Source organism: Ictalurus furcatus, chromosome 7 (genome assembly GCF_023375685.1).
Source record: "Ictalurus furcatus strain D&B chromosome 7, Billie_1.0, whole genome shotgun sequence".
Lineage (NCBI taxonomy): Eukaryota > Metazoa > Chordata > Actinopteri > Siluriformes > Ictaluridae > Ictalurus > Ictalurus furcatus.
This window is the reverse complement of record NC_071261.1, coordinates 24637686-24648671: the sequence shown is the minus strand read 5'-3', so window position 1 is coordinate 24648671 and position 10986 is coordinate 24637686. Positions and strand designations below refer to the sequence as shown.

The window sequence follows — 10986 nt, the reverse complement described above, 5'->3', positions numbered from 1 at the left end:
TGCAAGAGCAGCTCCCGAACGTCTCGTTCTCTCGAGAACTCATGCAGACACCCAGTGAGCGACTTTAATGAGTGTACAATGTATGTAACTGATGAAAAAAATCCCTCAGTAAAAATATTCAGTATTTGAATAGGGTTTGTGGTAATCCATTAAGCCATATCCATTAAGCATTTGAGTAGGAAACTGTTACAAGTAAAAGCAAGTTCTCAAGATTTATAATACATAAAAATGGAAGTAAAAGTGCTTGAGCATCATTGGAGGAGACGTTCCAAATACCTGTTCCACATCTCAAATGCATGACTTATGCACATTATTTATGTACTGTATTTATTCCACAGAGTTATCAATTCTGATTAGTCGGAAGGTGTTGATTAGTTTTCTATAACAGCAGCTCTGACACCTGTAAGGCAAATAACATCGTTTTTTGAAGGTAAAGGTTTATTTGATGCATGCAACATGTTACAAAAAAGTTGGGATAGAGGCAATTGGGGAATTGGGGTTGTACATCACTTTTCAATGATATGGTAACCATCGTCAGTAATTTTTCGGACATTAAAATGGTTTTGTCAGTGCTCTTCTTCGAATATGTTATTGCTTCCATATTAACTTGTATGGTGGATATGCCACATAAACAGAGTGTGCAGTTGGTTTCATCATGATGCCTTCTGTGAGGAGACGTTTATTGAACACTTTTGGTCTCCAGTGACAGCACTTTGTAACAATCAGCAGTAGAGAGATAAATGGAAGTTTTCTACCCTTGCAGAATCTTCAGGACAAATGACTTTACACTTTCTAGTGTCTCTGTAACATGACAGCTGACAGCCCAACATGTTGGTTTTTGAGTGGCTATAAGACTTTTTCAGTGTTTTTCAGTACTTCTTTTCAACCCCACATAAGAGTCCACATAAATTTTAACAAATTGTCAAGAATTGTCCTGAACAAAGAAATTCATGAACAGAGACATTTGACAGCCTAAATGCTAGTTAAGTAATACCATTTAGAAATGGCGTAATCTTTGTGATATACACACACAGTGTACACTATATCGCCAAAGGTAGTGGACACCTGATCAATTACACCTGTATGTGCTTGTTAAATATCCCATCCCAGATTTAGTCCCCTTTGCTGTGATGATAACCTCCACTCTTCTGGACACTCACTTTGGGACGATTGAGTAGCGAATGTTTTCTTGGTGCTTGAGTAAACTCGCTTGTTCGTTATACTGTGTACGAGTGAAAGAAGCGAATGACTGAAGTTTCATATCGTGGTGTTTAGGTAGGATATTGTGTTGTCCCATTCCCCTGTAATGCCTTATATGTTGTGGCTGAGTGTACACCTTATTTGTACATACACCTATTGTACCTATTGTAAATATTTATTTTCTGGGTATCACAAAAGCTGTAGGGGTTGGGTGCCGTTTATTTTGAGTCGATCTTTTGTTCTGTTTTTGAATCAGCTAGGGAGTTAGGTTAGACTCTGTATTTTACTTTGAATTACCTTTTCTGTTGTTAGGTTATTTAAATTAATACGGGGCAAGATAGCACCTGTTTTGTTTATTATTTTGGCCTTGCCCAACCCTGAAGAGATTTTGCTTTCTGAGTTATTCTGTTTGTTTGGGATTATTTTCTTTCTTGCAATCATTAAATTGGCAAGGTAATCAAAAAATTGAATGACACATGTGTCGAGCTCATTATTTTGATTATGATTTATGTTTAATACTTTTTATGTTACACCTCGACCCTAGACCGGGGTCGTAACATTGTTCCACACTTCCTTGGGAAACCATGTCTTTATAAACCGCTTTGTGCACCGTCATGCTGGAACAGATTTAGGCTCCTTAATTTCAGTGAAGGGAAATTTTAATGGTACAGTGTACAAAGACATTGTGCTTCCAACTTTGTGCCAACAGTTTGTAGAAAGGTCATGTGTCCACATACTTTTGGCCATATAGTGTACATCATGCCAAAAATGGACTTGAATTTGGGAGAAAGACCACACCTGAAGCTCCATCTACTTCTTAATTACCATCCTGTAAATTCCCATCTCTTTCTTTCTTTCTCTCTCTCTAGTGAGTTTCCACACCCACTACTTCCCCACGTCCTCCCTATTTCACAATTCCTACTCAAGACTCTTTAAGCACCCAGATCATCAGCCCTCAAGTTCTCATATGTTTTTCCACCTTTTTACAGTTTCACAATACCTCTTCATGTCATTTAGTAGAGGGTGTGGTCTGTACTTCCAAGTTAGAAAAAAAAAAAAAAAAAAAAAAAAAAAAAAAAGGGGTAGACATTTCTAAAATAGACAAAAGTCTAACCGGAGATCCTCCATTACATCATGATGCTGTTGTGAACAAGAAGGATTTCTTTAATAATAAGTGTCGCACCTAGTCCTTGATAAAATGTAAGCAATGATAAAGTAACTCAGTGATTCTATTCTGAGCTGTGAGGAATTTTAGTCATAAAAACACCTCTTGGCATGATTCTCAGAAGTGAATTCTAAGAGATACAGACCCAAGCCTCATTGAGGTGAAACTGTGGAATGGTGAGAATCAGACAGGATGAGGGATACAGCCTTTAGGCCTGTACTTCTCGCAGTGCTGCTAAAGCCACATGAAGAGAAAAGCTGCACCTGAACAGAAAAAGAATGTGGGATGACAAAGGGCTCGATTTATGGGTTAAAATAGCCTCTGTGTGTGTGTGTGTGTGTGTGTGTGTGTGTGTGTGTGTGTGTGTGTGTGTGTGTGTGTGTGTGTGTGGTTCATCATGTTTGTGAATTTCCTCCTGGGAATAATAACTCAACTCTTTCAAAGAGGACACCTCCATCACGTGATGTCAAAAGCACTCGCTACTTTATGAACAAGTGAAAATAATAGATCAATATCTCATGGTGGGGGGTGGGAAGGGGGGGGGGTTTGGGGAGGAGATGCGGGGGTTGACAGGAGGTATTTCTGGACTGAAGCCAGAGCTGTAATCCTTTGTAGGATGTGCTCTGCAATTTGCTTTAAATAATGCATATTTTACAGAGCGGCATATGGGGCCAATTTGCAATTGGCCAGAAGTGCGCTGACAATTTTGGGGATTTTCCTTGGAGCAGAAACATGAGTTAATGTCAATATTACAGTCTATTTCATTTCTTCAACAAGTTTTTGATTGACTGAAACAAAACACCAAGCATTCCTGATTCCTCACATACTTGACCATGCACATACACACACCCCAAAAGAACACATAGGCCAGAATCGAAACGCTTCACATTTACTCTTTTGATTACAAATTCCACAGTGCAGTCAGCATTTTACAAAATAAATAAAGTTAGAAATCCATTTTGTGTAAAGGTCCTAAAGAATGCATTACACTGACCTTCAGGTTCTTTGTGGACCGATTTCCCAGAATAATACTACTGTGAACACTGTGAGGACTCAGTGTTCTCGTTCACCTTTAAACTGAAACGGTATTAATGCTCGGATGGGAAGCAGGTCTGTGTTCGGCCGTGTGCATGGATAAAACAAACCTACTGATGGTCCAGTAACTCTGAGAGGTGTATCCATCTGCAAGGTGGAGTCTCTGTATACTGCTCGCTCCAGAATCTGCATCTTCAGCGCTTCAGACGCAACACACAAGCATTTGGTCTTGTGTTTGCAACGACAATTTGTTTGCCATGTCTCCACCTGTCACTGCTGCTCTCAGAGCAAGAACAGGCGTCTTTTCAAACAAGCGCCTTGAAAACAAGCCTTTTTTTTCCTTCTTTGTTTGTTTTCCTGGGTTTGAATGGCACATTTGTTATACAAAAGTGCTTTTTTGGCAGGTGGTTAATAACCACAGCTGGATAAAGCACTAAGTCGAACATTCTTCCACAGGGTGGTGTGCAGCTTGGTACAGATAAGAACGGGGAGGAGGAGAGAAGGCAGGCGGAGGGTTGGGGATTGGGGGGGGGTCTGTGGTATGTCCTGCTCTAGATGACATTTCATTCAGCCCTGGACCGAGCCCTTAAAGCCAATCAAGGGTTGGATTACAACAGAGAGCTTGGACACTCGGTAACCCAGCAGCAATGAGCAAGCCAACAAGCCAAATCTCTCTCTCTCTCATAACCCTGATGCCACAAAAAGGGACCTTTGTGAATGTGACCCGGCCACGCTGTTTAATTAACCTCCTCTCTAGCCTCTCCCAGCAACTCTCGCCTTGTTTTCTCAGGGGGTCAGAAAAGAAAGGATTAATCTCTCATTCCCGCGCACCTTGCAAGCGCGCACACAAACATTTACTTTCAATCAGCGGAGGCAGAGATCGTTTCGTTCCACGCCTCTATTATATTACAATAATGCAGAATTGGCTGTTGTTGTACGGAAATTGGCTCTCTAAGAGTGGAAGAGGGCCGGGCGGCAGGGAAATGCCGTCGGTGAACATCCTGGCGACCACTAGCCCAGACGAGCATGAGTGGGAACAATAGCCTTCTCCGACCTCCGCGCCCTCGCTCCTGCTCGCGGGAATATTAGGGAAAGAAAGAGAGAGTAGAAGTGGCCGCGGAATGCATTTGAAAGGACTAACATGCTTTTAACATCATGTTAAGGTAGATAAACATGCAAGTACAATAGAAGTGGCGTGAGTGTGCCGAGGACGGGGAGTAGAGTAAATAAAGGCCAGGGAGCTCTCCCGCACTCCGCCTACGCTTCCTTTGGGAGGAGCCTCGTCTTAGGTCATTATTGGATTGTCACAACCACTAAAACAAAAGGAGGGAACGGAAAGACATGATGCTCAACCAAGGTTGTCCAGGGTCATAATGAATGCAAACGAGATAAACAGAGTATGGAGGATACACCCAAGATGAGACGATCACGCTCAGAGGGCAGCACAGGAAGATAAGCGGCGCAGAAGGGACAAACTTCGACTCCCTTAAACTTCAGTTCTCTGGAGTGAGACAGAGACATGTAACTCGCTAACACAAGGGCACGTGAGCAGTCATGAGAAGAGAAGGAAAGCTCGCCAAAAAGGATCAGAATAGTCACAGTGCAGCTGTGTGAGATCGTGAGAGAGATAGTGACCTCTACTGGCCTGGGCTGGGAAAGACAACACAGGTCCACTGGTGAACCCCCATGTCCATAAAACACAAGAAACATACTGTGGATATTCTGTGGCTGCTCATATTTACACAGTGCAAGAAATGTTCTCTAGTATACTTTGCTACAAAATGGTAGAAATCCCAACATGATCTAAAGGATATTGCAGGACATACCGACTGTTAACACACTTTACACAAACTGACCAACTTTGTAAAATAATCCGAGCTGAATGGCAGATGCTAAGAGATCCTCGCAGAGTATCTCCTCAAAAGATCTTTCTGAATGATGCAACATATAAAGTTGACCACAGTGGCTTATATAATTCCCTTCAGCATACAGAACAGCAATGGCTGCTCAATTTCAAGTTACATTCGATCGTTAACATTCAGACGCTGACACTTTAAATTAACACTTCGATTCTACCAAGCTCGAACACAACACTGTCTCTGGCTTTTATCTGCGTGAGCGTCTGACAGGGTGGCTGAGTTTGAGGAAGACAGAGTGTGTGACTTTTTAACATGATACACTCTCGTCTCATCTCCCATCTACTTCCCACAGTGATTGTCTGACCTGGGCAAGTTCAGGCATGTCAGCTAGAGTGAGAGAGAGAGACAGAGTGAGAGAGAGAGACAGAGTGAGAGAGAGAGAGAGAGAGAGAGAGAGAGAGAGAGAGAGAGAGAGAGAGAGAGAGCCAAATGCATGACGTTCCAAAAATGCCCTTCACTTGCCATGGCTTCCCTCAAAGAGAATCCAGGAATGACATATGCAGGATTAAAAAAAAGGCAAAGTTCAAAGTCAGTGTTCACAGGAATGTCTTTGTGACAGTCTTCCAAGGAAGATGTGGATCAGTGGTGCGCTTGTGTGTGTGTGCAGTAGGCAGCAGTGGAGTGTGTGACAGCTTCAGGGTAAGCTGTAAAGTCAGATCCCCTGGAAGACAGGACTTCCCGTCCAGGCATGTCGCCCAACTCCGCTTCTCTATCTACGCCAAAGCCGCAGGACAGTCACAGAAAACATTCTCCTTCACTCACACACACTCACACACACTCACACACACACTCACACACACACTCACACACACACTCACACACACACTCACACACACACTCACACACACACTCACACACACACTCACACACACACTCACACACACACTCACACACACTCACACACACACTCACACACACACTCACACACACTCACACACACACTCACACACTTTCCACCAAGTAATTGGGATGATCCAGTCTGGGAAGTGTGTCCATGTGATGGAATGGGATTTAATGTCTCTCCTGCTGAGTGGGGTGGAACAGGTTCTCAGTTGAAAAGAATGGACTCGGGGTCTCTGTTTGTCATCTGGGCCATGTGCTTCAAAATGTCCTTCTTAGTGATAATCCCCAACAAACGCCTACAAAGACAGAAGAGGAAGAAAAGAAAGAAAGAATGAGTAAAATCTATTTGATGATCACATTAATTGAAACATCTGGCAGCACCATATAAATAACAGAAAACAAGAACAAAGGTCCTCACTAGAGCATGACTGACAAAAGCCATGATATAATATGTTTGTACACATGACTACATAAATGAATATGCAATCCACACGTGTGTGTGTGCATGCGTGCGTGTGTCTGTGTGTATTAAGCAGTCAGTCAACCCTCAATCGCTCACAGATGTCATTTCCATTTGCTGGCAAGAAGTTTGGCTCCAGGGAGGGAGAAAAAGATAAACAGACTGCTCATCTTTCCCTTTTGTGTCTGCGCACACACGCGCGCACACACACACACACACACACACACACACACACACACAGTTGCAATCAGAATCATTCTACCCCATTGAAAATCAGGTTTATTGTCAAATTTTACAGACTTTCAGCTATTTGCAATGAACAAATCAAACAAAAGCGAATGCTTCAAGTGATTTCCCCAAATCCAACTGAAAACGCAACTTATGATGATTTCTCCAGTTTCAAAATGATTAAATCCCCTGAATAGAATCCCTCACAACAGCACAAATATGCAAAGCAGGTGCTGTCTCAAGCACATCTGATGCAGCTAATCAAGGGCTTGTTTAGTTGCACCAGGTGTGCTTGAGCTGGAACACATGAAATACCTGAACTGGCTAGGGGCAGAAAGTGTATGAAATACCTGGACGGGGAAGAAAACTAAGCCATCAACGGCTGCAAGCAGAATTCTGAGAAGGCAGGTTGTGAAAAACCCTCAAGTGACTGCAAAAGACCTGCAGCAAGACTTGGTGATAACAGACACTGAGGTTTCAGTGAGCACAGTAAAGCGTGTACTAAACGCAGAAGGTTTGACCCAAAACACAAGAGAATTCAGCTCAAAATCATATAAATAAGCCTCAGAAGTTTTGGGATTCTGTTCTGTGGAGTGATGAAACAAAACTGGAACTTTTCGGCATGATGGATCAGCGGTATGTCTGGAGGAAGAAGAATGAAGAAAAAACACTCTGTCCACAGTTAAGCATGGTGGTGGCTCAGTGATGCTCTGGGGCTGCTTTGCATCCTCTGGCACTGGAAACCTGCAGTGTGTGGAAGGCAAGATGGATTCATTGAAGTATCAATAAATCCTAGGAGAAAACCTCATGCCGTCTGTGAGGAAGCTAAAGCTTGGGCGTCATTGCACCTTCAAACAGGACAATGATCCCAAACATACCTCAAATTCCACCAAGGCTTGTTTGCAGAAAAAGTCCAGGAAGATTCTCCTGACTTGAACCCCATAGAAAATCTCTGGTTGGATTTGAAGAAGGCGGTTGCAACATGCAAACCGAACAATATTACTGAACTGGAGGCTATTGCTCATGAGGAATGGGATAAGATTCCTCAGGAACGCTGCCAGAAGCTCTGCATTTCGTTTGCAGCAGGTCATAAGAGCAATAGCGTATGCTACTAAGTACTAAAGATGCTTGCCATGAAGGGGTTGAATAATTTTGAAACTGGAGAAATCATTATAAGTTGCATTTTCAGTTGAATTTGGGGAAACCATTGAAGCATTTGTTGTGTTGAACTATTTCAATTGCTTCTGTTTGATTTGTACATTGCAAACAGCTGAAAATCTGTAAATTCTGACAATAAACCTGATTTGCACTGGGGGTTGAATCATTTTGATTGCAACTGTATGTGATTGCCTATAGCACAGATTGTATACCAGCTAAAACACAGAGGCAGCTTAACTTCAGTATTAACTAGGATTGCATAATTCATTATATTTGAATCAGGATCACAATTTTTAGCTTCCTCAATCAAACAAAATATCTGCAATGTTGAGGAGTTTGCTTAACGTTACCTAATTATCTAATATTAGAGATCTTTTTTATTATTATTATTAACTTCAGTACATTAAATCACAAGATTTCTATTCAGGTTCTAGTTGCCTCTTTGGTTGCACCACTGTTGGTTTGTCTATTTGTTCAGTGTCTAATTTTTGTTTATATACAACATTTAAAAGACCAGTTCCACTGGATGCACTATTTGGGAATTCTGTTATCCCTGCTATTGCTAACTACATCCAGAAGAATATTTTATTAACATGGGCTGTGCTGCACTCTTGTCCATGGCACGAATTAATCTCATGGCTATGAGTGCAAATTCAATACACAGTCAGAGACAATTCAAGGCTGTATTCCAAACAGCATACTGCATACTATTTAGTCGCTCCACTGTAATCTCACAGCATGCTTCTTGGGGCCAGACCACAGGCTGAATGTGCGGTTTTCTCTACAGGATACACATATGACCAAGGCCAATGATAGTACGATAACCAGCTAAAGTACAGTGTAGGGAAAACAATCCCATCTGGATGGTGAAATACTAGACAAATACTGTTTGCAATATAATAGAGTTAGAAGTGCAAAAAACACAGAAGCACACAAAACACCATTTCACTTGCCAGCTTTCATTTTCTATTCAGCTAAAACTATTTTACAATTTGTTAATGATACAAATTCCATAAGGAGGATAAATCAGACGACTATCATACACTACCGACCCACGAAAGAAATGCCTTAACAGTTTATCAAGAAACGACCTCTTATTGATGGTCTCGGTCTCTCTCTCTGTCTCTCTGTGTCTCGGTCTCTCTCTCTCTGTCTCTCTCTCTCTCGGTCACTCTCGCTCCCTCTCTGTCTCAGTCTCTCTCTCTCTCTCTCTCTCTCTCTCTCGGTGTCTCTCTTGGTCTCTCTCTCCCTCGGTGTCTTGATTTGACTTGTACAGTAGTGTGCAAACGTTTTAGGCGAAGAAATGCTGTAGAGCAAAGATGACTTCAAAATAATGAAATTAAATGTTTGTACATTAAAAAAATACCATATAGCACAGTAAAAAGTAATAAATGAAACAAAGTCTATATTTGGTGTGACAAATAAATAAATAAATTGTAAAAAGTAGTCTCTAGTACAATTACTGTAGTTTTATAAGGAAATGAGCTGTAAGTTTTATTGAGCATCTTGCAGAATCAGTCACGGTTCTTCTGGAGATTTTGACTGTTGCACTTTGCTTCTTATTTTTGCAGCAAAACCCAGCAGCCTTCATTGTGTTTTTTGTCTAAAAAGTCTCTTACCACTTAATCTGCTGCTTTCTTTAATGACATACAAACATTTTTCTGTAACATTTAATTTTGTTCTGGAAAACTAATGTTTGGATCTAAAATGTTTTTGTACCGACTCGATAATGTAGAAGTCATAAAATAAAAAAAAATCTATAACAAAGTTAGTACTATATAAATAGATAGGCCGCCTAAAACTTCTGCACAGTACTGTATATTTGAAGGAATATTGCACTATAGGACTAACACACACACACACACACACACACACACACCCGTTCTGTGTGACGAGGCATTGACGTAATCCGAGCTTGCGGAAGATGTCCACTGTGATGTCAATGGGTGTGTGGTCAGTGATGGCTAGTGGACTGAGGTCTATGATGCTGCGCAGACTGAGTGGAGGAGGGCCAACAGGAGTCGAAGTCTGTTCGGTGAAGAGGACCTGCGATGCTCCCACGATGCCCTCCTGGCAGCGCCGTGCGTTATCTGGTAAAGTGGAGGCAGAAATGAGACGGGAATGAGGAACCAGATAAGTCTAAGGAAAACCTTACACAGTCCTGATGATAAAGCTACTATAAAAATATAAAATACACAAATATTTTAAAACTGCAGAGTAATAATAATAATAATAATAATAATAATAATAATAATAATATTTCTACAAAGCACAAAAGAAAATTCATTGTACTTCAGATAAAAAAACAACAAAAAAAAACAAAATATGCTTGTCAATTGAATGCGCACACACACACACACACACACACACACACACACACACACACACACACACACACACACACACACGTCTCTGTCAGCCTTTCTCACCTATTGATATTACCAGGTCCCGCCGCAGCACAAAGCCCACCAGCCTTGGACTCTCCTGGGACACGACTATGGGGAAACCGCTGTATGACGTATCAGCTATCACGGCCTCCACCTGGTCCACGCTCATGCCGCTTTGCGTGAGGACAGAAAGTGGAGGATCAGAGTGCCGTGGACGCATTACATCCATGGCCAGGGTCTTGTGCTCAAACTCTTCCTTGGGCTCGAGGAAAGGGTAGCCGTTCAGCCGGATGTGTGCCTCGTAGATGCCCTCTCTGCCTAGCGCATCCGCCACCCACTTACTGGTCATAGTAGCTGCCATGAGGGGCACGATATACTCCAGTCCTCCGGTCAGCTCAAACATGATGACCACCAGAGACACCGTCATCCGAGTTACACCACCTGTAAAGGGAATTGGAGAGAGACGATGGGAAGTGGAAAGGAATGTGATTAGCCAAGGAGCAGCAATGCATAAAATCAATTTAATGTTCGCATCAAACAGAATGTGGAAAAATGTGATCTCAGTGACATTAACTTTGGTATCGTTGTTGG

At 42.0% G+C, this 10986-nt stretch overlaps 1 protein-coding gene across 1 annotated transcript in view; it reads right to left on the bottom strand.

Annotated features, from left to right (window-relative positions):
• Positions 1 to 2915: 2915 nt before the first annotated feature.
• Positions 2916 to 10986, bottom strand: part of clcn5b (chloride channel, voltage-sensitive 5b) — a 29625-nt gene continuing 21554 nt past the window's right edge. The window contains exons 11-13 of the mRNA XM_053629402.1: positions 10438 to 10836; positions 9888 to 10098; positions 2916 to 6458 (exon numbers count right to left, since the gene is read on the bottom strand). Coding sequence (XP_053485377.1) covers positions 6368 to 6458; positions 9888 to 10098; positions 10438 to 10836 — 701 coding nt within the window. The 3' untranslated portion in view covers positions 2916 to 6367. The remainder of the gene's footprint in view (positions 6459 to 9887; positions 10099 to 10437; positions 10837 to 10986) is intronic.